At 44.3% G+C, this 27500-nt stretch overlaps 1 protein-coding gene across 19 annotated transcripts in view; it reads left to right on the forward strand.

Annotated features, from left to right (window-relative positions):
• LOC139381068 (zinc finger SWIM domain-containing protein 8-like) overlaps positions 1-27500 on the forward strand; it is a 45278-nt gene that overhangs the window by 6557 nt on the left and 11221 nt on the right. The window contains exons 2-22 of one of the 19 annotated variants that reach the window (XM_071124282.1): positions 6030-6183; positions 6654-6748; positions 9736-9908; positions 12683-12790; positions 13115-13196; positions 13537-13657; positions 13773-13974; positions 17657-17832; positions 18388-20138; positions 20334-20432; positions 20604-20728; positions 20816-21119; positions 21296-21448; positions 21644-21866; positions 21991-22280; positions 22424-22698; positions 22825-23316; positions 24439-24637; positions 24868-25041; positions 25218-25337; positions 25832-26010. In XM_071124282.1, the coding sequence (XP_070980383.1) occupies positions 6030-6183; positions 6654-6748; positions 9736-9908; positions 12683-12790; positions 13115-13196; positions 13537-13657; positions 13773-13974; positions 17657-17832; positions 18388-20138; positions 20334-20432; positions 20604-20728; positions 20816-21119; positions 21296-21448; positions 21644-21866; positions 21991-22280; positions 22424-22698; positions 22825-23316; positions 24439-24637; positions 24868-25041; positions 25218-25337; positions 25832-26010 (5495 nt within the window). Of the gene's footprint in view, positions 1-6029; positions 6184-6653; positions 6749-9735; positions 9909-12682; positions 12791-13114; positions 13197-13536; positions 13658-13772; positions 13975-17656; positions 17833-18387; positions 20139-20323; positions 20433-20603; positions 20729-20815; positions 21120-21292; positions 21449-21643; positions 21867-21990; positions 22281-22423; positions 22699-22824; positions 23317-24438; positions 24638-24837; positions 25042-25217; positions 25338-25831; positions 26011-27500 lie in introns of all 19 variants that reach the window. The other 18 variants (XM_071124286.1, XM_071124277.1, XM_071124281.1 and 15 more) reach the window with 18 other exon arrangements.

Here is a 27500-nt window from a genome sequence, read left to right on the forward strand (position 1 = left end):
TTATATCATAGTAGAACATTTATAAGATCTCCCAAGCCTGCGTTAACCTCAGACCTTATTTTCGGTGTATATCCCAAAACCCCATTAATTTCCCCCCATAACAATGCCTAATATACCAAAGTTAAAAAATGCTAACTAGTTTGGGACTACAAGCTGGCGAGCTCTATGACACTGCCAGTTTGTGAGGTAGCTCTACCCGATTTGATAGTTGATGTTAGATAATAAGCAGTCTTGAAAGTATGCCTTATCTACTTGGAAGAACTTGTCAAATGAAAGAACTAGTAAAACTACTAGCCGAACTAAATAGGATGCTGGCTGGCTGCTACTGCCTGAGCAGAGATGTTTTTAAAGGAATTTAAAAATAAGTAATCAAACAAAAACAAAGTAATATACTCAACTTAAATATTTTATTAAATTAAGTCATGTGAGTTAATGATGTATAGTGCTAAGCAGTAATGTGCGTTCACTACCATCATGGGCCTCTTATTAATTGTTAATATTCATTCAACCCACTGTCAGTGTCAGGAAAATGGCAGTTGATGGCTGAGGGAAGCTCAAATCATTTTAACGCTAAAAATCTTTAAAGACTTGCATCAACACATTTCCTTTTTAGGCATTAATAACCAAGTCTGAAGTGTTTGAGCATTAATTTTAAAACATTTACTAACAATTTAACACCCGTTTGAATAAATTGTCCAAAACATGCCCTTAATCTCATTACCTGAATGGTCTGAAAACATCAAGAACATTAGGAAAGCTAATACATTTTCACATTTAAAAATATTGATTATTAACAGTCATGCACAGTTACTTGAAACACTATAATATAAATATATTTTTAAATTGATTTGATTTTGACTTTCTCTCATTACCGCAACACCTTCCGCAATCTACAACCTAATATTTTTGATATTTCATTGAAACCTGACATATTTTTAAAAAATGTGGCAAGCCTGCATTTAAAAGCAAACTACTATTTTTCCTTTCATTAAATTAACATAAAATGTTATTTATTACCTGTTGCGGTAATGATACATATGTTTTGGTATTGAGGTTGATGATTTCGGTAATGATAATAAGTATACTAAGACTGAGGTATGGTTAAAAACAACATTTATTGTAGAATATATGAGATATTGGCACAATCATGGATTCAAGTTCAAACAATTTCATTTTGCAGTGCTTCAAAAGTACCTAACAAACAGGCTAAAATCAGAGAACACATACAAAAACATTAGAACAGCACATGTCATTGTCACTACACACACTGGCCTGTACATTGTCCCTTGGGGATGATATTTCTATGACCCCTAAGCTGGTGCAGCTTTATCTTCAAGCCAAAGTTTTCTTGCGCTTTGCAAGCACATGTTTCTCTATCTGACTCTTCGCTGGCCAATCCAAAGTGGCTCAAATTTAAAGAATTGAGCCTTGGAAAGGTTGTGCCTTGGATTCTTAGACAGAAATCTTCTTAGAAGATTTGCCATAGTGTCTGTTAAGGCTCTCTTACGGAATATCTTGGCCTTTTACCGAACTTCTCTGGATTTCCCATTTATTACAGTGGAGATGAAGGAAGCGGCTAACAAATTTACGCATTTGTCTTCTCTGGCTGTTATTGGCTAATGTTCTTTGATGACCTCTCTTTGTAGTTTTCTTCTGGACCTTTCTGCCTTCCATGTTGACAATTACCTGCTTCCTCTTGGCCATCATCTCAAGTCTTTTCAGTCTTTTCTTTAAGTTGCCCATCTCTTTGGTCCTCTCCAGCAGCTTCTCTTCTGTGTTGCTCAACTTTGACCTCAATTTTGATATTGTTTTCTTTCTTATGTTCTTCTTTTTGTGTGATTCCTTTGGGGTAGATATCTTCATTGGTCCTGGTGTCTGTAGAGATTAGAGGTCGACTGATTACGCGGAATGGCCGATTTTAATTAAGGCAGATTTCAAGTTTTCATAACAATAGGAAACCGGTATTTTTGGACGCCAATTTTGATGTTGTTTTTTTTTACACCTTTAACTAGGCAAGTCAGTTAAGAACACATTCTTATTTTCAATGATGGCCTAGGAACGTGGGTTAACTGCCTTGGGTTAACTGCCTTGTTCAGTGGGTTAACTACCTTGTTTTTAGGGGCAGAACGACAGATTTTTACCTTGTCAGCTCAGGGATTCAATCTTGCAACCTTACGGTTAACTAGTCCAACGCTTTAACCACCTGCCTCACGAGGAGCCTGCCTGTTACGCGAATGCAGTAAGAAGTCAAGGTAAGTTGCTAGCTAGAACTTATCTTATAAAAACCAATCAATAATAATCACTAGTTATAACTACACATGGTTGATGATATTACTAGTTTGCATATAATCGATGCGGTGCGCATTCGTGAAAAAGGACTGTCGTTGCTCCAACGTGTACCTAGCCATAAACACCAATGCCTTTCTTAAAATCAATACACAGAAGTATATATTTTTAAACCTGCATATTTAGGTAAAAGAAATCCAGGTTAGCAGGCAATATTATCCTGGTGAAATTGTGTCACTTCTCTTGCGTTCATTGCACGCAGAGTCAGGGTATATGCAACAGTTTGGGCCGCCTGGCTCATTGCAAACTAATTTGCCAGAATTTTACATAAATTTGACGTAACATTGAAGGTTGTGCAATGTAACAGCAATATTTAGACTTAGGGATGCCACCCGTTAGATAATATACGGAACGGTTACGTATTTCACTGAAATAATTAACGTTTTGTTTTTGAAAGGATAGTTTCCGGATTCGACCATATTAATGACCTAAGGCTCTCATTTCTGTGTGTTATAATTAAGTCTATGATTTGATATTTGATAGAGCAGTCTGACTGAGCGGTGGTAGCAGGCTCGTAAGCATTCATTCAAACAGCACTTTTGTGCGTTTTGACAGCAGCTCTTCACTGTGCTTCAAGCATTGCGTTGTTTATGACTTCAAGCCTATCAACTCCCGAGATTAGGCTGGTGTAACCTATGTGAAATGGCTAGCTAGTTAGCGGGGTGGAGGCTATACTGTTACACTGACAATACTAAAGTGCCTATAAGAACATCCAATAGTCAAAGGTTAATGAAATACAAATGGTATAGAGGGAAATAGTCCTATAATTCCTATAATAACTACAACCTAAAACATCTTACCTGGGAATATTGAAGACTCATGTTAAAAGGAACCACCAGCTTTCATATGTTCTCATGTTCTGAGCAGGGAACTTAAACGTTAGCTTTCTTACATGGCACATATTGCACTTTTACTTTCTTCTCCAACACTTTGTTTTTGCATTATTTAAACCAAATTGAACATGTTTCATTATTTATTTGAGGCTAAATTGATTTTATTGATGTATTATATTAAGTTAAAATAAATGTTCATTCAGTATTGTTGTAATTGTCATTATTACAAATACATTTTTTAAAAATTGCCCGATTAATCGGAATCTGCCTTTTTGGTCCTCCAATAATCGGTATTGGTATCGGTGTTGAAAAATCATAATCGGTCGACCTGTAGTAGAGATGTCTCTCTTTTTAGGAGTTGAGTTGATGGCAGGGACATTTACCTGCTGAGGTGAGAATGACTGTTCTGTTGTGTCTTCTTAAAGATTTAGAAAAACTTCTTAATTTTGCTTCTTGAACATGTTGAAGTGTGTCATCTTCCTCGCTTGATGGCGTTATGTCCAAAACTGCTTTTAGGTTTTTCTTTCTTCTGTAATACCTTTGAGTTTTCCCGGCACTCTTCTTTTCATGTTGCTTCTTTGTCAGATCTTGAGTTTTCTTGATTTTACAATTTTGCTTTTGTTTTTGATATCTGGAAATGGAAAGGAAGCATGACATGACATGAAATGAGAATGTCTCAAAACATGGGAAAAATCTTACTGTTATGGACACGTCATCCTATAGTGGAGACTGAATGGCATACTGTGTGTGTATATCCTATAGAAGGGACTGAATGGCTTACATCGTGTGTGCATCCTACAGTAGGGACTGAATGGCTTACAGATTGTGCGTGGACATCCTATAGTATAAACTAAATGGCTTACTGATTTTAGTGTGCGCATGTGTAGACTTCCTAACACTGTAGGGTATTGACTTCCTATAGACACTATGAGGGCATAGACTAATATATATATATGCGCTAATTACGCTTGCTGTAACCTCTCCAACCCCTAACCCTCTCTGTCCTTCTGTACTCTTCCAGCAGTTCTGGGTTGGTGTAAACTTTTTCTCTGAATTTTGTCAGCCTTCGCTAAAGCTTTCTTTTTGTCACTTGCTGACTGTCTGCAATTAAACCAGACAAAAGCAAAATATCAACAGTTAGTAAATAATATTTAAATGAATAGTTCATTATATTTAAAAAATATAGTCTGTATGATTAAATTCTCATTACCGAAACAGAAGTTCTCTACCGCAACTGGCCTTATATTGCAGCGGTAAGTGAGAATGGTGTTGCGAAGGATGAGGAACCTTAGCATGTTATGTTAACAATAGAGAAGACATGAAGACTAAGCAAATATTTACTCAATGTACATAATTAGACATTAATGAAGTATATTTTCATAGAAAATGTTACATCTAACGTTTTACTAAATGTGGAAAACTACCTGTTTCGGTAATGATAATCAATACTGTCGTGTATGCAGGAGAATGTTTAACTTTTAACTGGAGAAATATAAAGAGATCTGCTGGTAGCCATCTTGAAGGTCCTGGCAGATGTGTTGCTTCAAAATCAAACTTTATTCAACATTTTGTGTGTGTGTGTAAACAGTCTTTTAAAATGCTTGTGGAGGATGAGAACATCAGTCATGGACACTTCATTTTTCCAATATTTTTTTCTTTATTATTATACATGAATATTCAGTTTATAATTTTTGTAATTTGAAAACATGTAGAACATCTTCGTAAATTACAACATAACATACATTCAGACATAGCTGGACGCCTTGCGCTAATGACAATTTCAGCAGAAAATGCAATAAAATACAAAAATAATGAATTCCTATGTTGAAATTACTCTTTGTGCATGGTAGAGAACTCTATCTTATGATATTTTGTTATATTACTAAATTACATGTTTTATATTTAAAATCATTACTGCCATGGTATTTTAATGGTTTCATGAGAATGACCCACAAGTGGTAGGTTTATTTAAAGGTATACTGCGAGAATCTGCCAATTTGTTTTATTTTTATGACTGCCTACAGTATGAAGAAAGTTAGAGGTAGTTAACTAGTGCGAGCCAATGCTAACTAACTTTAGGTCAATGACTGGAAGTATACAGGTACTGTAGAATATACTAGATGGATTGCAGTGCCATTCCCTCATGCTTCTTCGTTAGCATAAGTCTCCCTGATTAATTAGATTGCAAGGCTGCAATGGTAATAATTTTTACAGATTAAGATTTATATTTGCAATTTTTATGGAATGTGGCTGACCTTATGGTTTCCCTAGTTGTCAACACTACAGTCCAAGCCAGCTGAAGATGGGGCTGTTTCTGGGTAGGAAACTGTCTAGGATTTTTTTAGTGTCAGTTTTCTTTTCAGGGTCTCTGTAGCTTTTGAAGAGTGCTGTGTTTGGAGAAGGGGTTGTGTACATTCAGAACCCCTCAGGAAACCCAAACCCTTCCTGGGCTGACAGGACAGGCTCCCGAAGGGGCTGCAGGTTTGGCAGCTGTCCTGTGCTCTGAGAGACCAAGGGAGCTTGAAGTTCTAAACAGGCCCAGCAGGTTTTTCTGACCACGTGAACTGACTTGTAACATGGGAGCCCAGGTTTTTCCTCCCAACTAAGGCTGATGGTTTTTCCTGGACGGTTCACATGGTCAAGAAAAACTCTGGGCCCTAGTCATGATGAAGTCCAGGCCAGGACCATGTTGAAAGTGTGGAGGCTTGCACCAAGGCAATGTTTTGATAGGTTTACCATGGCTTCTGACCAGCTGAACCACAGCCATCAGTTTATTTAGACTGCTTTCTTTCCTCTAAATGGTTGATGGCAGAAAAATGTATTCTCTCTTGCTCTCTGTCTGTCTGTTAGATGGTCAGGTCATCCCTCTGGTGGAGCTTTCAGCCAAGCAGGTGGCATTCCATATCCCGTTTGAGGTGGTGGAGAAGGTCTATCCTCCTGTCCCTGAGCAGCTGCAGCTACGCATCGCCTACTGGAGCTTCCCTGAGAACGAGGAGGACATCCGGTAAGGCTGGACATGCGCGCACACGCTCTGAAATCTATCAGAGATCATCTCGGATTTCCGTAATATATTCAGAGATTTTTATGGGAATGTTGTTAAAGGCCCATTGCAGTCAAAATTCTGTTTTACTGTGTTTTGTATCATATTGTACAACAGCTGAAACTTACACTAAAAGTGTAAAATGAGATCTGTGTTATTTCCTGGTAGTTACTGGTTGAGAATTTACACAGGACCTTTTAATCAGCAGGATTTTTGCATAGTTTGAGTTTTTGCTTGCCTGTTGACATCACCAGGCTGTATTAGTTAGACCATTAAAAGTTCCAAGAGTCACAAACGCCAAATACGCAATTTATACAAATGTATTTTATACAAATGGCTGGCACAACTTCAGAGGGGACATAGTATTTGGAAAAGTTAATGTCTTTATTTTTCTCTGATCTCATCCCCCTTTCTCTGTGGATCTCCCTCTGCAGGCTGTACTCGTGTCTGGCCAACGGCAGCCCAGATGAGTTCCAGCGAGGGGAGCAGCTGTACAGGATGAGGGCTGTTAAAGACCCTCTGCAGATAGGTGAGCAATGGCCTTCACCTATACCATCTCAGCACTAAGACAACAGTAGCACGGAAGACTGAACTCTCTAAACCTCCTACAAACCTCCACAAAGTCGTCCTGGTCACACATTGGTTGGCTTGTCCCACAGCCACACACTCACCCTTTGGGCTTCAAAAAAACGAGTTGAGAATTTATATAGTTGAGTGTTATTCCCAGGTCAGATGCTGTGTCCACCTCAGCAGTGTGGTGTCCTGGTGGAACTGCTGCATTTCTCTGCTCATCCCAGATGACTGGATTAGAGCAGGCAGGCAGGATGTGTGGGGATTACAGGAGCTTTAATGACCCTAAACGTTCCTAACGGAGCCTTACTCACCAGCTGTGACAGATAGAGTTCAGATACAGCACGCCACTCTCACTGCTCATTACTAGGGCCCAGAGTTTATCCTGAGCCCGTGACCTGATCAGGAAAAACTGTGGCCGCTACTGTTTTTATTTTCCCGGTCAGGTTATATTTATCACAAATCATTAGCCATTGACTTTGCCAACCCCCAGTTCATTAGTAGAAAGAAAATTTGGTGTAGTGTAGGAATGCTGCTGTACTGTGCCGTTTAAGACATTTCCCAGGTCAATGAATGAAGCCACGGGTGAAATATAGTGCATATAGACCTGCTATTACATGGGGCACCTCAATAGTCACCTAGGATTATCCACAAGCCAAGCAGCCTGCCCCAACACACTGGACATACTACTTAATGATTGGGTTATTAATCCAGTACTCTCAACATCACTGAGATGCCGGCTAGGATCAAAAAGTCTGACAGTGAAATGCCCTTTTATGCACTGCTCAACAGTGGATCAGTGGTTTATGCTTATACAGTCGCAATAAAAAGTATGTGAACCCTTTGGAAATACCTGGATTTCTGAATAAATTGGTCATACAATTTGATCTGATCTTCATCTAGGTCACAACAATAGACAATCACAGTCTGATTAAACTAATAACACACAAACAATTATATGTTTTCATGTCTTTATTTGAACACACTGTATAAACATTCACAGTGCAGAGTGGGAAAAGTATGTGAACCCTTGGATTTAATAACTGGTTGACCCTCCTTTGGCAGCAATAACCTCAACCAAAGTTTTCTGTAGTTGCGGATCAGACCTGCCAAACGGTCGGGAGGAATTTTGGACCATTCCTCTTTACAAAACTGTTTCAGTTCAGCAAAATTCTTGGGATGTCTGGTGTGAACTGCTCTCGAGGTCATGCCACAGCATCTCAATCGGGTTGAGGTCAGGACTGTTTCTCCACACATAGTGTTGTGTTCCCTCCAAACAACTCAACTTTAGTTTCATCTGTCCACAGAATATTTTGCCAGTAGCGCTGTGGAACATCCAGGTGCACTTTTGCAAACTTCAGACGTGCAGCAATGTTTTTTATTTTGGACAGCAGTGGCTTCTTCCGTGATGTCTTCCCATGAACACCATTCTTGTTTGGTGTTTTATGTATCGTAGACTCGTCAACAGAGATGTTGGCATGTTCCAGAGATTTCCGAAAGTCTTTAGCTGACACTCTAGGATTCTTCTTAACCTCATTGAGCATTCTGCGCTGTGCTCTTGCAGTCATCTTTGCAGGACAGCCACTCCTAGGGAGAGTAGCTACCGTGCTGAACTTTCTCCATTTATAGACAATTTGTCTTACCGTGGACTGATGAACACTAAGGCTTTTAGAGATTATTTTGTAACCCTTTCCAGCTTTATGCAAGTCAACAATTCTTAATCTTAGGTCTTCTGAGATCTCTTTTGTTTGAGGCATGGTTCAGGCAATGCTTCTTGTGAATAGCAAACTCAAATGTTGAGTGTTTCGAATAGGGCAGGGCAGCTCTAACCAACATCTCCAATCTCGTCTCATTGATTGGACTCCAGGTTAGCTGACTCAAATGAGCTTTTGGAGAAGTCATTAGCCTACGGGTTCACATACTTTCCCCAACCTACACTGTGAATGTTTAAATGACGTATTCAATAAAGACAAGAAAAATACAATAATTTGTGTTATTAGTTTAACCTCTTGAAGCTAGGGGGCACTATGTTTGTCTATTGTTGTGGCTGAAGATTAGATCAAATTTGCTGACCAATATATGCAGAAATCCAGGTAATTCCAAAGGGTTCACATACTTTTTCTTGCCACTGTAAGTTATGTTAAAGAAAGAGACTTTCACTTAACAAGCAATCTAACCTTTCCCACTGTATTAAACCTTGGAGGGGCATGCATCTTTTTCAAAGACTCCCATAATGACCCAAGGGTTCTGATTTAAAACGTTAACAACCATCTTTGAAAGCAAGCTCTTTCTCTTTATCTGCTCTGAGTGTACTTCGTTGTTTTCCTGCGAGTCCAGGGTATGTTATTCAGTGCTGTATTAGGTGAAAAGCATTAGAGCTCATTGTGAGGTAATGGAAACCATGTCTCTCAGTGGAAGTAGTTGGGGAAGGGAAGTAGGTTAGGGGTGGAGGAGGCATTAGACTGCCAGGGAGAAGCAGAAAGACTGGAACAGAGCTCCGCTCTCTGAAGGGGGCCTATTGTGTTGAATCTGGAATAGTTACGCTGAGTTGTTCCTCTAATCCCATTCCCTCTCCTCCTCTTTGCTGGCTCGGCCTCACCAGGAGAATGCTGGCTGCTGTCCAGCGGGTAAAAGCTTTTGGCCAACCTTCCTAATCTCTCTCCCTCCCCCCTCTCGCTCTCCCATCTCCTTGTCTCTCTGTGTGCTTGGAAATACAACTGCCTTTCATTTCCTGTCTGGCAGCCCTTACTGCTGCACAATGTCGGCCAATGGCTGGCTCACTATTAGTGTCAGCCCCAGCACTCTAAGTTTTCCTGGCCCACTTCATCATAATAACACTTTCTCATTCCATTTCTCCAGTCTCATTGTCTGACACAGACAAGCAGATTGACCTTTCAGAGCTGATATTATCCCCTCTGTCTTTCTCACTCTCACTCTCTCACACAGGTTTCCACCTCAGTGCCACTGTGGTATCGCCCCAGACTGGCCAATCAAAAGGGGCGTACAATGTGGCTGTCATGTTTGACCGCTGCCGCATTACCTCCTGCAGTTGCACCTGCGGGGCCGGGGCCAAGTGGTGCGCCCACGTGGTGGCCCTCTGCCTCTTCAGGATCCACAACGTGAGTTTAGAGTACACACGCACACAAGGCATTACCGCATGAATACACCTATACTGTACACCTTTGTGCTGTAGTATAGACAGTATATGTGTGAGTGAGTTAGTGTAGCACTGTGTAGTCAAATCCATTTCAATTCAGGAGCTTTTACCCAAACCTGGCACAGACAAGCCATAGCCTATAGACGGGTTGACAACGTCCCAACAATAATTTGTGCGCAACTCTTGAGTTAAAAGGCTGTGTTGTCATAGATATCTAGCAACGGCGTCTAGAAGCTGCTGTGCGGTGAATTGTAGATTACTTGTTTCAGCTAGTTATATTTGTTCTTAATACCATGTCTTGTTTTGACTCTTGTCACGTCTATGCTAATATGGCTAGGGTTAGCTAGCCAGATAACCAACAACTGTAACAATTTATTTTAAAGACAAATAAGTGCTTATTGGGAAAATGTCTTTATTTTGTGTATTTTTTCAATGAACATTTGCAGACGAAATATAACTGGCATGTTATCAAGAATCCTTTGACTGTAAGCCAACCCTGTCTGTTTTTACCTCGTAGTTGCGCACCAATCAGTTTTGTTGGTAAACACCCCACCCGACTCTCCTGATATCACAGTCGAGGTGGGTCTTGCAGGGTCTGATGGGGTGTGTGTGTGTGTTTTTGCAGGAACGTGTGTGTGGGCTCAGTTCAGCCTTTGAAGTTCTGTCCAGATGTACTAAGATCATATGAACCCTTGGCCAAGCTGATTATGCCATCATGATCAGAATCAGAAAATTAACTTTGAACTCTCAATCCTCATATTTATTTTCCTCTGGAAAACAACTCTATCTCGCTCGGTAATCATCAGTACAGGAGAGCGCCTCGTCTCCCATAGCCATCCCTGTCTTATCGCCCACTTCATCCTGTTAGCTGTTCTGTGACACGCGTGAGCGCACGCACTAGCTTTCTTGTGACCATTTATCAGGCGCACATGGACCCTCATTAGCCATTATTGTATTGAATGGGTGGATTGACTGTAAATTAATGAGCAGCTTTCAGGCCCAGATAGGTGTGCTGTGCTATTTATGTTATGCTTAGCCATTTCCATGAATTCAGTCCCCTCACTCTGTAGCCATGAGAGGTGCCATTTTGTCGTGACCAAACCCATATCATCACTCTAAATACTAACTGGGGCACTTATTCCAAAATCTGTTTTAGAACGCAACAGATGTCATTTGTGACTTACGAGTTGCCACTGCCCTCATGAATTGGATATCAAATAATGAGACGTCTTGAAATGAATGCTTCTACAGGTATTATGAGAAATACAGACACACTAGTGCAGTTTTGAGGGGTTATGTTAAAATGGGAGCCATTGGTTGTAGATGGGCTTGACCTAGTCCATTATTAATGACAAGTTAAAAAAAAAAAAGTTAAAATCCAGTGTCCTGAGAGCACGTTCACACAATGTGTCAGAATATAGTCACATCTGTTTTTTAAAGGCACTGTGGTTTCAACAGGATATGATCAAAGTGTGCATTTTCAGACACCAACTGAACCCACAGTCGGAGTCTTCCCTGTTTCTCTCACTAGGGCGCATGTGCACCCGCACACAGACATGCACACAGTGCAACTTGACAGTGCTCAATTAGTTCCACCTTACGAAACCACTCCAGAAGATCAACGCGATAAACACTGAACACACACACTGCAGACCAGAACTCTTGACTGTTCCATTTGTAAAGCAACTTACATGAACACCCCTAAAGAACTGTTACATCTAACCTCACTCTCTGAAGAAGCATCATCTAATGAAATATTTTGGTCAGAGAACATTCTAATAGAAGCGCTTCACCGAAAAGTTGAGTAACTGCTTCTAAAAGTTTGGGGGTTAGGGAGGAGTGTGCGGGCAAAGGGCATATATGCTGATGATCTAATCCTATTAAAGAGCATGACATTTTCTTTAGCAGAGTATTAGAGCACAAGCATGCCGCTGTTCCTGCTATTTACCCTGGCTCTTAGTCCACACTTAGCCCATCATTATATTCCCCCCCCCCCCCGTTCCCTTTTCTGGTCTCCATCCTGGGCCAGGAATCCTGAGGGTTTCCACTCCCATTCACCACACAGTAGCAGCAGACTACCCCCCCCCCCCCTCTTTTTCCCCTCTAGTCTTTTTTAATGTTAGGTATATTGTAATTTCTTTCTGTGGTGGTGGTGTCTCGTTCTGTACAACACCCACCCCCCAACATTCCATATTCCCTTTAATGACCTTCTGGAGAGCCAACCAAGAGAATAAGCCTTAATCATCAAACCCTGGCCTCGCCCATCTCGCCAACATGTATTATGCATGGGCCACATCCTCCCATTTGCAAATTAGGGGGATCTCTGCCCTGCTCCACAGTGGAGCAGAAGGTATAGCTAAGCAGTAGGCAGCACTCTCACTGCATTCTTAATAAAGTCATCACACAGCAGAGACCACTCCACAGCCTCATGGTCACAGCTAGCTAAGTATTCTAGGCCAGGGGCCACCAGCCTACTATAGTGTGGGAGTTCTGGTTGTGAAGAGGGATATGGCAGCTCAATGTTTCTTGTTTGTTAACAATGTGTAAGTACAGTATGGTTACTGAACAGTTAATGATTGTGAATTTGAAGTTTGTTGCACACCTACAGTTTTATATTTGAATTATCTGTTTATATTTGATTGATCTGCATTTAAACTCACTGTGTGAACAGAAAACAGAGCAAGATGAGATCCTAAATGTATGCTAATGCCTGTCACCCCTGTATTTATCTGCCAGGCGTCTGCAGTGTGCCTGCGAGCCCCCGTTTCAGAGTCCCTGTCCCGGCTGCAGAGGGACCAGCTGCAGAAGTTTGCCCAGTACCTAATCAGCGAGCTTCCCCAACAGGTAAGAATGTCGAACCACGCTAGTTGGCTAAATTGTATGTATTAGCACTAGCAACACTGTTGAATCCCAGACACATTTCTCACTCCCTTTTTTAGGCTTTCCAAAAACTATTAGATAATGTGGTTTATGTACTTAAGTTCACCAAGTTAGTCATAAAAATAGATTTTTGTTGAGTGTAAGAACAGACCTCAGCCTGTAACCGGCCCAGTCTCAATACTCCCTTTGTCTGTGCTACTGAGATAAATAACACACAGTAGCTACATTGTCTCTTTATGTATTGCAGTCAGTACTCATTCAAACTTTTCTGTTATTTTTCTCCTTCAGATTTTGCCCACAGCCCAGAGGCTCCTGGATGAGCTCCTGTCCTCCCAGTCCACAGCCATCAACACAGTGTGTGGGGCTCCAGGTATGCCCTGGCTGTCTGTGCTTCTGTTTGCCTCCTGCAGAGGGCAGCCTCTACTCATCTCACATGGGTTCATAATGTGGTTGGAGATAATAATAAGTCAAAGGGCTTCCACTTCCACCACCAATATGAGATGGGGGAGTTGCTTCCCACACCCTCAACTCTAGATAGACCCCCATCTCTGACCATTTGCACTTAAGGCGTTTACGTGCTTATGTGCTTAGAACACGCTGTAGGGTGGTTCAGATGGGATGTTTCACAAATATCAGCTAAAAACAGTTCTTTACATTTGTTGTATTGTATTTCTTAAGCTTTCTGTTTACTCCCTGCCTTCTGTGTACAGACCCCACTGCTGGCCCCTCGGCCTCTGACCAGAGCACTTGGTATCTAGATGAGTCCACGCTCAGTGACAACATCAAGAAGACGCTGCACAAGTTCTGTGGCCCCTCTCCTGTGGTCTTCAGGTAAGAGAGCAGAGACATGCATGATCAAAGTGGAGTATATTAAGAAGAGTAAAGAGTATGTGTGTGTGGAAATATACTTGCTAATCTTTGTAGCGGGTCTTCCCTCCCGGTGCAGTGACGTCAACTCCATGTACCTGTCATCCACGGAGCCACCGGCTGCGGCAGAGTGGGCATGTCTGCTGAGACCTCTGAGGGGGCGGGAGCCTGAGGGGATCTGGAACCTCCTGTCTATCGTCAGGGAGATGTTCAAGAGGAGGGACAGCAACGCTGCACCTCTACTAGAGATCCTAACTGAGCAGTGTCTCACTTATGAACAGGTAACACACACGTAGACACATGTTACATACATACTTATAAACTGGGTGGTTCGAGCCCTGAGTACTGATTGGCCGACAGACGTGGTATATCAGACCATATACCACGGGTATGGAAAAACATGTATTTTTATTGCTCTAATTATGTTGGTGACCACTTTATAATAGCAGTAAGACTCCTTTGGGGTTTGTGATGTATGGCCAATATACCACGGCTAAGGGCTGTGGTATATTGACCATATACCACACCCCGTCAGGACTTACTTCTTAATTATATACAGCAAATTACATGTTTGACTGTTTCAATTGGAGAGGGCTTCACTTTATCCATGTGAACGCACAGAGCCTTCTGACGAAATTAGAGGAATTAAAACTCCTCGCTTCTAACTCACGGGCTGCAGTAGTTGCTGTGACTGAGACATGGCTCGACGGGTCTGTGACTGAGACATGGCTCGACGGGTCTGTGACTGAGACATGGCTCTTTGGGTTATAGCATTCATAGAATTGACCGAAACGGTGGCGGCGTGTGTGTTTTTACTAGGAATTATATGCATTTTAACCCTCGTTCAGATCTGTAAACGGATGGTCTTGAGGTTGCATGGATAGATATACTTCTTCCTAAATGTCGTCCTATACTTGTTGGTCTGCTATCGACCTCCTAAGCAGAATAATTTCTATGATTTACTTTAAACTAATTGCTGCAATCACAATGTATCGGCAGATAGGGAATGTATCCCGCTTGTCGATTTTAATACGAATGTGCAGTTATCACCCAAGAAAAGTACACTAGTAAATGCCCTATATAACTTTAATAAATTTTTTGGACTAAAACAACTGATTGTTGAGTATTGACAGTAAATCAACTTTAGATTTGATTATTGTATCAGACCATGAGAATGTCTGTCAGTCAGCAGTCTTAAATATTGGTTTTACGGTAACCTACTGTACTCGTAAGAAATCCAAAATGCTACTAGAGCCAGGTAATAAATACATGAAGGTACTGTCTATGAAACAATACTCAAAGGAATGTTTTGCAGAAGTACTTGGAATTTCAAATCAAATTTTATTGTACACATACACTAGAAGCGTGTGCTTCTAGTTCCGACCGTGCAGTAATATCTAACAAGTAATCTAAGAATTTCACAACTACCTTATACACACAAGTGTAAAGGAATGAATAAGAATATGTACATATATTTTGGATTGGTCTCCTGTACTAAACTGTGATGTCGATCAAGCTTGGTATCTTTTTAAAGATCTGTTTCTGTCTGACTCTGGTTCCGATTTAAACAAATTTGAATCAAACAGCGGTCAGGGAAATGGATCACTTACGACATCTTAGACCTCATAGGGAAAAGGGATCGCTACCTGGCCAGATTCAGAAGGACAAATCTACAACCAGATTATTATGGTTATATTAACTGTAGAAACCAGGCAAGTTACAAAATGGATAAAGCCAAATTCCAACATTACATGTAAGTTGTCATTAACAGCATCTATCAGCCTTGTAAACTGGAAATGTTAAAGGACATTGGCTCAAACTCCCCATAAGGCAAAATCCTGTAGTATTGGCCTAGATATTGATGATGTTTTATGTTACGACCAGGAAAAGGTTGCAAATGATTTTAACATTGTTATTATTTTTTTTACCACGTTAGCCTCATCTCTAGTTAAGAAGTTACCTACCTGCTCTGGACACTATGGCCAGTCTTTCATTAACAACTTTTACCATAGCAAAGGTATCACAATTTGTTTTTGTTTGTGCTGTGCATGGTAACAGAGGACACATTTTCTAATCTACTATGCTTAATAAGCACAAACAAAGCAACATGGCTGGATAACCTTCCTGTAAGATTCATAAAGGATAGTGCTTGTGTCACTGCTAAAACGATAACACATATTGTAAACCTTTCTATAAGTAGTGGTACATTTCCCAAGGATCTCAAAACAGCGCGGGTGGTTCCACTCCACAAGAAGAGCAGTAAAACAAATGTAGGAAACTACAGGCCTGTGTCTCCTCAGCACCTTATCCAAAGTTGTTGAGAGATTAGTTTTTGATCAACTTGAGGGATACCTTCTCGAGCACAAACGTCTTTATGAACTCCAGTCTGGCTTTAGAACAGCTCATTCCACTGATACTTGCCTTATCCACCTTTTTGACCACATTAAGCAGGAAAGTGAGAAGGGGAACTGTACAGGTATGGTCATGTTAGACTTGCAGAAAGCTTTTGACACTGGACCATGATATTCTCCTGATGAAACTGAAATGCATGGGTCTAAATGATGTAGCAGTGAATTGGTTTAGGTCTTATCTGACAAACAGAACACAAGTATGTAATGTTGGTGATGTTCTGTCAGAGGCCAAAGAAATATCCTGTGGGTAACCGCAGGGATCCATTTTAGGGCCTCTTATTTCTTATATACGTTAATGATATGCCAGATACAGTAAAGTGCAACTCCTGCTTTATGCTGATGATTCAGGTATACTGGTATCAGGGAAGGATATAATAAAAATCACATTTTATTTGTCACATACACATGGTTAACAGATGTTATTGTGAGTGTAGAGAAATGCTTGTAGTTTACATAGAGGAGACACTGAGTAAGAAGTTGCATTTTGTTAGAGATTGGTTGACTGATGGCAAATTGTCGCTACATTTGGGAAAAACTGAATCGATTTTGTTTGGAACAAAACGTAGATCGCTTAAGGCTGACAAGATAAAGGTAAACTGTGCAGGCAAGGAGATGGAATCTAAAACAAGTAACTTATCTTGGTGTGTCCCTAGATCAATCCCTTTCTGGAGGCCTGATTGCTGCTGCTGCAAAAAAGGCAAAGAAATGTTTATCGTAACACTAGATGTTTTAACATCAAAGTTAAGAAACTGCTCGTCTCAACCTTGATTCAGTGTCATGTTGATTACGCTTGCTCTGCTTGTTATAGTGGGCTATCAGAAAAGCTGAAAAAAAGAATGCAGGAGAATGCAGGTCATGCAAAATAATGTTATCATGTATATGCTGAATGTCCCCCACTAGGACCCACATAGGGATACAGGAGTTCCTGGTGATGGGCTTGTTGCTTAAATGATCGTGCCCCAGGTTATATGAAAAACCACATTGATATGGTCTCTAACCAACACAGTTACAATACCAGAGCTAGTGTTATGTCTCGTAAAATCCCAAGAGTAAACAGTACTGTGGTGAGCAGGTGTTTCTATATAGGCATTTGTCTATGGAATAGCCTTCCCTTGGAGATCAAACAAATTAAAACATAAAAATAGCTTTAAAAAGCAGGCAAAGGTTTTGATTTGGACAAGGTTGTCCAAAGAGAAATCACTCCACTGCCCCTTGTGCCCTCTACTGTTGGTCAGGTGTATTTATTTGAAGGATCGGTATGATAGATTGATTTAATGGTTGTTTTGTAAGGTTAGGGGGAAGTGCAGTGAAGAGTGCCACTTTTTAGGATGTCAATAAATGAATGTATTTATGGTTGTTTATTATTTGGTCTTGTCTTTTAGTCATTATATGTGTTATTGTTTTTACCATCGAGGACCACTTTGGAAACGAGCTTAATACTTTGAAATGATATCCTCTGGGTCCACATTGTACATTTTGTTGTATGTCTGTTACTCAATATAAATTCAGGACATGATAGGACAGCAGTGACTGTTCTCGCCTTTCTCCTCAGATTATTGGCTGGTGGTACAGCGTGCGTACGTCGGCGTCCCACAGCAGTGCCAGCGGGCACACGGGGCGCAGTAACGGGCAGTCGGAGGTGGCAGCCCACGCCTGCGCCAGCATGTGTGATGACATGGTGGTTCTGTGGAGGCTGGCTGTGCTAGACCCTACCATGAGCCCTCAGAGGTGAGGTCACTTCCCTTTCTGCCTGTTTTAATGTTTAGCCTTGGGGCACAGCTCTCCTCCTGTCTCTTACCTTCATTTCACCTCTCACTTTCACAAGCGTTCCCAGGCCTGAATCTGTCTGTGTAGGGTTGATTGTCACTCCTTTTGAGGCTCTGTGAATTTAATCTGATTTGAGTAGTCAGTGTTTGGGACATTGAGTGTTTTATAAATGAGGGCATCTTCCTGATTCACTGTGTCATGTCCGATTCTCAAGGCACAGAGCCAATTTGCTGCTTGGCTTTCAAAGTGTTATGTGCTCTCGCTCTACACACTGACAAAGAAAAATGTGGAATGACTTAGATTTCTCTGCAGAAAGACTTTTTGTGTCTGTGCACTTCTTCCATTTACATTGATGATTTTCTGAATGATACCCATTGTGTGTGTGTGGCAATACATTGGCAATTATACAAATTGTGTGTGTGCCTTTGTGTGCTTGCTTGTTACTATAGTCTCTGCTCTGTGGCTCTTGTTTCCTGGACTGACTATAACAATGTTTATTTTTGCACCATCCTATAGGCGTTTGGAGCTGGCCTCCCAGCTCAAGCAGTGGCATCTGAAAGTGATTGAGATTGTGAAGCGAGGGCAACATCGCAAGTCCCTGGACAAACTGTTCCAGGGCTTCAAGCCAGCCGTGGAGTCCTGCTACTTTAACTGGGAGGTGGCCTACCCACTGCCAGGCATCACCTACTGCAGTGCTGACAAGAAGAGCGCCTCCTTCTGCTGGGCCAGGGCAGTGCAGCAGCAGAGAGGGGCCAAGGCTGGCCTGGCTGGAGACACCTCTGAACTTGGAGGAGGAGGGGGGAGATCTGGCAGCTCTGAGGGAGGTGGGGGAGACTACAAGGGCAGAACGCCCCAACAAGAAGTGGCTGTCAGGCCCAAAGAGACCATTGTGAGCAAGAGGAAGGGGTTGTCGGCCGGGGGCGGAGGAGGGGTCCTAGTGCGGCTAGGGGGCAGTGTCTGTCTTTCTCTAGAGGAGGGCAGTAGTAAGGGGATGTACAAAGGCGCAGGTTCCTCCTCGTCCATTGCGGGCAAGGCCAAGCTGGCCCAGGGGGGGAAGTCGTCCTCCGGGGGATCAGGAGGGGTAGGGGGAAAACACCAAGCAGCCAAGCGGCGCACCAGCAGTGAGGACAGCTCCCTGGAGCCTGACATGGCCGAGCTGAGCCTGGATGATGGCTCCAGTCTGGCGCTGGGCGCTGAGGCCAGTAACACCTTTGACTTCACACCCCCGCCACCCGAGATGCTACCCTCACCAAGCCCGCTACTCAGAGAGCCACACAAATACAGTGGGGGAGGGAAAGGGGCCGGAAACATGCCCAAGGAGCGCTCCTTCGAGGTCAAACGTGTCACTCTTGCTGCCACCCTGCCTGCCACTGAGTCCCAGCCCGCCTTCCCCCTCAAGGAGAAAGCCGCTGTCGTCGTGGAAGCGGCTGTTGCCTTGGAGAAGGAGGTGGAAGTAGAGATGGAGGTGAATGGAAATAAGGAGGTGGCCCCCGCTGGAGACGCTCGACTCTCCACCTCGGTCGCTGTTGTTACCGTGACTGCTGCTGCCGCCAAGCCACCGCGTGGTGGGCGCCGAGAAACTGGAGCCGTAGCCCTGCCCAATCAGAGCCCAGGGGCAGGGGGAGACCCTGTTGGAGAGGATGACTACCGGGCCTACTACCTAAATGCAGCCTCTGAGGAGGGGGCAGAGAGAGTGCCAGAGAACAACCATGAGGAGGAACCAGACATCTTTGCTGGGATCAAGCCACTGGAGCAGGAGGGCCAGATGGAGGTGCTGTTTGCATGTGCAGAGGCCCTCCACGCCCATGGCTACAGCAACGAGGCCTGCAGACTGGCAGTGGAGCTGGCTGGAGACCTGCTGGCCAACCCTCCAGACCTGAAGGTGGAGCAGCCCCAGACGAAGGGTAAGAAGAGCAAGGTGTCCACCAGCAGGCAGACCCAGGTGGCCACCAACACCCTGGTCAAGACCTCCTTCCTGCTGACGGTGCTGAGCGAGAGGATGGAGCTCCACAACCTGGCCTTCAGCACGGGCATGTTCTCCCTGGAGCTGCAGAGGCCCCCAGCCTCCACCAAGGCCCTGGAGGTCAAGCTGGCCTACCAGGAGTCAGAGGTGGTGGCTCTGCTGAAGAAGATCCCTCTGGGCCTGGTGGAGATGACGTCCATACGGGACAGGGCCGAGCAGCTCCGAGACGGGAACTTCTGTGACTACAGGCCTGTCCTGCCCCTCATGCTGGCCAGCTTCATATTTGATGTGCTGTGTACCCCAGGTGACTCTCGCTATACATGTCAAATGTTCTCTGTTTGAACTCACACAATACATACAACAAACCGTATATATGCACACAGATGTAGAACTTTTACTTGCTAATTGATCAGAATTACATGTCATGCCGTCATCACACTAGTGAGACTTCCAGTAATTTATATTTCACCCCTCCCCCTCCTTTATTTTGTTTGTACAGTTGTCTCCCCCACAGGTTCCCGTCCTCCCAGCCGTAACCGGAACAACGAGATGCCTGGAGACGAGGAGCTGGGCTTTGAGGCTGCTGTCGCAGCACTGGGTAAGTTTTTACATTTACACCTTCAGGAAGTGGTAGGCACTACATTCAATGGCTCAGTGTTGAGGTTAGTGATACTTAAATAGGAAAACGTCCAGGTACCAGTTTGGCTTTGAAACTGAACTCGTTTGCTGCCGTCTGTTCATATTTCTACCTCCCTTTTTCCGGCTGTAGGTATGAAGACCACAGTGAGCGAGGCAGAGCACCCTCTGCTCTGTGAGGGGACCAGGAGAGAGAAAGGAGACTTGGCTCTGGCTCTTATGATCACATACAAGGATGACCAGAGCAAGCTGAAAAAGGTAGCCCTTGGTTTCCACACTGTAGCTAGTAGAATGAACTACTTACCAAATAATGATTGTGATGACTCTCGCTCTGTGACCTCTTAGATCCTGGACAAGCTGCTGGACAGAGAGAGCCAGACCCACAAGCCCCAAACCCTGAGTTCCTTCTACTCCAGCAAGCCAGCTGCCAGCAGCCAGAGGAGCCCGTCCAAGCACGCTGCCCACAATGCTCACGGACACGGAGGTGCCACCGGAGGGGTGTCCAAACACGCCCCAAACGCCACGGCTGCAGCTGGGTCCTCCTCTGTGCAAGTGGTGGCTGCTGGTGGGGCAGCAGGACAACTGGCGGGCAGTGGGGTGCAGAACAACGCCACACCCGGAGAGGGCGTCAGTGAGGCCAGAGAACAAGGTGAGACACAGACAGGGTGGTTATGTCGTACTGTACCTGTCCTGCACTGAATGTTGTTACCCTACCTATACAAAACAGATTTGTTGAAAATGGAAGGAATCCTTTGAATCCAACCCTCACTGTTGCTATTGTACGCATGTAAAACGTATTCAATACTTAACTTATTGTCTCAGCAGATGGCGCCCAGCCTGCGTCATGTGACCAGCCGAGTGAGGTGGTCCCATTCAAGCCCGAGGGCACTGTGCCTAGTCGCTTGGCGCTGGGAGGACGGGGGGCATACAGCGGGCGCTGCTGGGGCTCTCCTGTCCGCCAGAAGAAGAAACACACAGGTAACCAACTAACCATGACCCTCAACCTCAGATTAAGACACAGGCTGTGTCTCTAATAACAGCCTATACTACTGTATAGTGTGCACTGCATTTGACCAGGGCCATGTCAAATGACTGGAATGGCTTCTAGAGGTAGTATTGACATGTGGCTGACTAGAAGTTTTAGGTTTAATGGTTTTGATATTGTTGTCCCAGGCATGGCGAGTATCGACAGCAGTGCTCCTGAGACCACCTCAGACAGCTCCCCCACCCTCAGCCGACGTCCACTCAGAGGGGGCTGGGCTGCGGCCTCCTGGGGGAGGGGCCAGGACAGTGACAGCATCAGCAGCTCTTCCTCTGATTCGCTGGGCTCCTCCTCATCCAGTGGCTCTCGCAGGGCCGGAGGGGGAGCTAGGGCAAAGAGCACAGACACCAGCAGGTGAGTGACTCCTCCTACATATTCTATACATGTCTTGATGCTTTCTAATTATTGAAGAACTTAACTAAGGTATTGATGAAAATATGCTAATACCCTGAATTTCCTCCTTCTGCCACCCTCTTAGGTATAAAGGGCGTCGTCCTGAGTGCCATGCACCCCATGTGCCCAACCAGCCATCGGAGGCGGCGGCTCACTTCTACTTTGAGCTGGCCAAGACGGTGCTGATCAAGGCCGGGGGCAACAGCTCCACCTCCATCTTCACCCAGCCCTCAGCCAGCGGGGGCCACCAGGGTCCCCACCGCAACTTGCACCTCTGTGCCTTCGAGATTGGCCTGTACGCCCTGGGCCTGCACAACTTTGTCTCGCCCAACTGGCTATCCAGGACCTACTCCTCCCACGTCTCCTGGATCACAGGTGAGGTTTATAAAAATAAAATAATCTAGTTCATCCCAGAAGTATTTTTTTTTTTTAATAGTCCATGAGACACGGGTAGCTAGCTATAAGCTTGGTCTGGTCCACCACACTTTACATGAGTGTCTCCTCCTCTCCCCCTCCAGGCCAGGCCATGGAGATTGGCAGTGCTGCCCTCAACATCCTGGTGGAATGCTGGGACGGGCACCTCACCCCTCCCGAGGTGGCATCACTGGCAGACAGGGCATCACGGGCACGGGACCCCAACATGGTTCGCGCTGCGGCCGAGCTGGCCCTGAGCTGCCTGCCCCATGCACACGCCCTCAACCCCAATGAGATCCAGAGGGCCCTGGTGCAGTGCAAGGAACAGGTACATGTCCGGTACTCTTCAGTTCTGCAGAAGACACATCGGACTACTCATGTAGGCTGGGCATCCTTTTATTCTTTTACCCTTTTATCCATTTTGTCCTGAAAATTCACTTTTTTTCCTTCTTAATCTCATAATTTCTTCTCCCTCTCTTGTCACCCCCCTCCTCTCTCCCTGTAGGACAATGTGATGCTAGAGAAAGCCTGTATGGCTGTAGAGGAGGCAGCCAAGGGGGGCGGTGTGTACCCTGAGGTTCTGTTTGAGGTGGCCCACCAGTGGTACTGGCTCTATGAGCAGACAGTAGGAGGGGGCTCAGGGGCCCAGCGCGAGGGCCCGGGACGCTGCAGGGCCAACGGTGGAGCTGGGAGAAGGCCCCCGGAGACTGGTCACGGTGTGACGGACAACAGTGGCAACATGGAGTCCTCTGGTGTTGCCACAGTTACTGCCTCTGTGACAGCAGCGGCTGTGGTGCCCGTCATCTCTGTGGGCTCCACCATCTACCAATCACACGCCCTTCCTGGCTCTGCCATGGCCCACTCCCAGGGCCTGCATCCCTACACTACCATCCAGGCCCACCTGCCCACTGTCTGCACCCCCCAGTACCTGGGGCACCCGCTGCAGCATGTCCCCCGGCCCACTGTGTTCCCCTTGTCAGGGGGTGCGTACCCACAGGTAAGAGGACTGTCTGGAGGCATCATGGGAGGGAGGATAGAGAGGGTAAGACTGATGGAGACAGAGAGCTGGGAGAGAGATGGTGGGGAGAACTGATAAGATGTTCAAATCAAATTGAGTTGCTTGGGCTTCCAGTGAAATACTGTGTTGCTAGTTCTTCTTTCCGTAAGTAGCTTCCATATACTTAGAGGACATTAAGTCTCCCTATAGACCCCAGCCTCTGCTTCACACTACATGCCGGGATTCTCTCAGTCCCTAGATCCCTCAAACTCAATTCTGGACCTTTTTTCAACTCTTTTTATTGTTACCCTCTAATTAGGGACTGATTTAGACCTGGGAAATGGGTATGTGCAATTCTTTATCAGGTAGAACAGAAAGCCAGCAGGCTCCGGACCTCGTAGGGTAAGAGTTGAACACACCTCCCCTATAACATAACAGAGAATAGCTGATGGCAGAGACTGCTCCACCACGTCTTTGACTCGCAAGATCCATTTGAATCTCCAGATTCACTAACAGTTTTGAATTCCATTTATTTATTTTTCATTGTTGTTTTGGTAACTGTTTCTCAAGTTTAGTTATTTTAATGACCTTTTGTTCAGTTTGTGAAGTTTGAATTGATATGGAGAAGGGAGGGAGAGTTGGGAGGGAACTGAACGAGTACAATATTGAAACTAAGTTTCAAGGAGACTCAACTAGACAATTGGACCACTGCGAAGTGATCAGTATGCACCTGGTGTACCTACAGTGTTTGACTTTGAAAATATTTTTTATTTTCTACTTACGCTACATTCTCTCTTGTGCATGTCAGGAAATTTGAGCGGAAATGATGGGAGAATTTATTAGTATTGACTGACAGCCACTCCGTAACTATAGACTGAAAAAAGTAAATGGAGACGCAAGCACACTATGCCTTAAACCCCCCCCAAGGGCTCAGTGGGGAAATCTGACAACCTTTGTTTCACTATATGAATGATAAATGACTCATCTCTTATTGTATTAAGCCCACGGCCATTGTCTTCCGTCACTCCTACATGTCACTCGTCCCTTAGTGCGATATTCTTATGCACTATCTGACGTAAGACAGTGGCCCGCAACAGAGAATAGCATCTAACTAATTTTAAGTGTGTATGTGTGCCCTCCCAGGGAATGCACCCGGCCTTTATCGGTGCCCAGTACCCGTTCTCAGTGGCCACCGGCCCCCATCCGCCCATGGCAGCAACTGCGGTCACCTTCCCTGGTATTCCCGTGCCGTCCATGACCCAGATCGCCGTCCACCCGTACCACACTGAGACCGGCCTGCCTCTGAGCACCACTGTAGCAGGTGAGCGGAGACCACTGCTGCGTGTGTGTTTGCACACGTCCATGTGTATGATGTGTTGTCTGTCTATAAACGTCAAATAGAAATCTACTTAGCATGTTAGCTGATGTAGTTGATGGATCACATTCAACAGGAACAACTTTTAAAAAAGAAAACATTTACTTGATGGATGTTTTATAATGGGCTCTCCATGGCACTCTCAGGAGCCACGACTTTTTCCTCTTTCTATCCAGTAGGTGGCGTCCATTCAGGCGCCACAATCCAGGCCATTCAGGGGTCATCTCTTCCTGGTATGTCTTCCCAGCCCGTCTCATTGGTCAGCGCCCCCTTCCCGTCTGAAGACGAGCAGCATAGCCAGCCAATCAGCCAGCAGGGTCTTCACTACCTGCACTCAGCCTACAGAGTTGGTGAGGAATATACCTATGGAATATACCTATGCTTTTTTGTCCATGATAAGATTCTCTAGATGTAATACTAGATGGTATATGCACTGTGAATATCAGTTCTGTCATTTGCGATTGTTATGCTTTCTATTCAAAGTAATTGGCATTAACTGTGATATTTGACCCTGGCTCTTTGATAGGCATGCTGGCTTTGGAGATGCTTGGAAGGAGGGCTCACAACGACCACCCCAATAACTTCTCCCGCAGCCCCCCATACACGGAGGATGTCAAGTGGCTCCTGGGCCTGGCTGCACGGCTAGGTGAGAAAGGGGCAGGGATGAAGAGGGCATGCTGCGGGCATCTTGGATTCTAGTAGTTTCATCTATTAAGGTGTTTTGGGAAAACAAGGAAATATTGATTTGAATTATTTATGCACCATCATCATAACCTCTGGTGGTTGAAGAAGGCGAAGACTAGAGTTGAATGCTAAGTAAGACACACAAACATATCAATATCAGAGAACTGAATTTTCTGTGTATGTTGAGAGGATTCTACTGAAATGATTCTGCCAGAATTCAAAGTGTAACATACTGTATCTTTGTTAAAAAAATGTAAAAAAAAATAATAATTAGGATCCCCATTAGGCGACCCAAACTGCGACAGCTAGTCTTACTGGGGTCTGCACTTAGAGACAAGATACTTTACAATTTACATACATTTTAAAACATTAACATGTAGTGTCTGTGTGCGCATCCTTTAGCCATAGACTTTCGCTAACTGTCAGCAAAGCGTAAATGCTCACCATTCTCTCCAGGTGTGAACTACGTGTACCAGTTCTGTGTGGGTGCGGCTAAGGGTGTGCTCAGCCCCTTCGTCCTTCAGGAGATCATCATGGAGGCTCTCCAGAGACTCAACCCCGCCCACATCCATGCCCACCTCCGCACGCCCGCCTTCCATCAGCTTGTGCAGCGCTGCCAGCAGGCCTATCTACAGGTAACACCAGAGCCCAGGCCACAAACGACCCCTAGACCAGGGTTCCCCTACTGGCGGCCTGATTTTATTTGGCTCCCCAAGTTTTTTATTTTTTTTATGAACAAAAATAAATAATCATTTAAATTGTTGTACATAAGACTGTAAAAACAACAGTAAATCAGTTTAGTGATTTTAGTTTTGGAAATATGTTCCAAAGTATTCCAACACATAGTGGCTTTGGAAAGTATTCAGACCCCTTCACTTTTTCCACATTTTGTTACGTTACAGCCTTATTCTGAACTGGATTTAATATATTTTTTTCTGGGGCTGCCTAAGTGGGGCAGCGGTCTAAGGCACTGCATCGCAATGCTAGCTGCGTTACTACAAATCCTGGTTTGATACCGGGCTGTGTCACAGCCGGCCACGACTGGGAGACCAATGAGGCGACGCACAATTGGCCCAGCGTCATCCGTCTGTGAGCTGAAGCGCAGCTGGGCCATGCAGCAAGACAATGATACAAAACACACAATCAAGTCTACATGAAAATGGTTAAAAAGCAACAAATTTTAAGTTTTGGAATTGCCTAGTCAAAGTCCAGAACTAATCCCTATTGATATGTTGTGGCAGGACTTGAAACAAGCAGTTCATGCTTGAAAACCCACAAATGTCGCGGAGTTAAAGCAGTTCTGCATGCAAGAGTGAGCCAAAATTCCCCAACAGCGATGTGAGAGTCTGATCAACAACTACAGGAAGCATTTGGTTGCAGTCATTGCAGCTAAAGATGGCAATTACTTTTTCACAAAGGTTAATTGAGTGGTCAATTTTTTTTTTGTAAACTCACTTTCCCTTTATCTAATATTAAGTTTTGGTTTCACGACACTGTAGTTGAGTGCTACAAACTTTTGTAAAGGGAGACTCAGGAGTGCATCCACTGGATTGCCTGCTCTGATGGGGAAGCGGCTAACAGGCTATGACTGTTGCAAAGCTGAAAGGCATGTTGGCCTCTGGAGATTCTGCGCTAGCTCACATGCACATTTAATTCCTTGCTGTGGTTTGAGTCACTGTCTTTCTGCTTTCAACAAGGCTAGATTAAACCGATGTGTGGGCTTTAAAGGTGAATGTTCAAATTCTCAAAATGAACACTGCTTTATGAGCGTAAACATAGTCACACACACACCACCTCTTCCTATCTGCCCCAGTTTCAGCTGACTTGCTCTACCACCTGCATATTGTGTTCTTGCTACGCACTTTCACAAGTGTGTGTGTGTGTCGACATATTTGTTGTCAGCTGACAGTGTCCGCGTGACACATGCTCTCCTCCTCTATCTCATCAGGCTGTTAATGAGATGAGGTATCTGATGGGTTGTACTCAAGCGGGAAATATACCATGACTAACAGTGAGTCATCTCCTCAGTCACAGGAGAGGAATTAATTCCATATGTTGGGTGTCATTATGGATATGTTCACCAGAAGAAGCTGGTGGGAGGAACTATAGTAGGACTGGCTCATTG

The sequence above is a fragment of the Oncorhynchus clarkii genome, chromosome 23 (genome assembly GCF_045791955.1).
Source record: "Oncorhynchus clarkii lewisi isolate Uvic-CL-2024 chromosome 23, UVic_Ocla_1.0, whole genome shotgun sequence".
Lineage (NCBI taxonomy): Eukaryota > Metazoa > Chordata > Actinopteri > Salmoniformes > Salmonidae > Oncorhynchus > Oncorhynchus clarkii.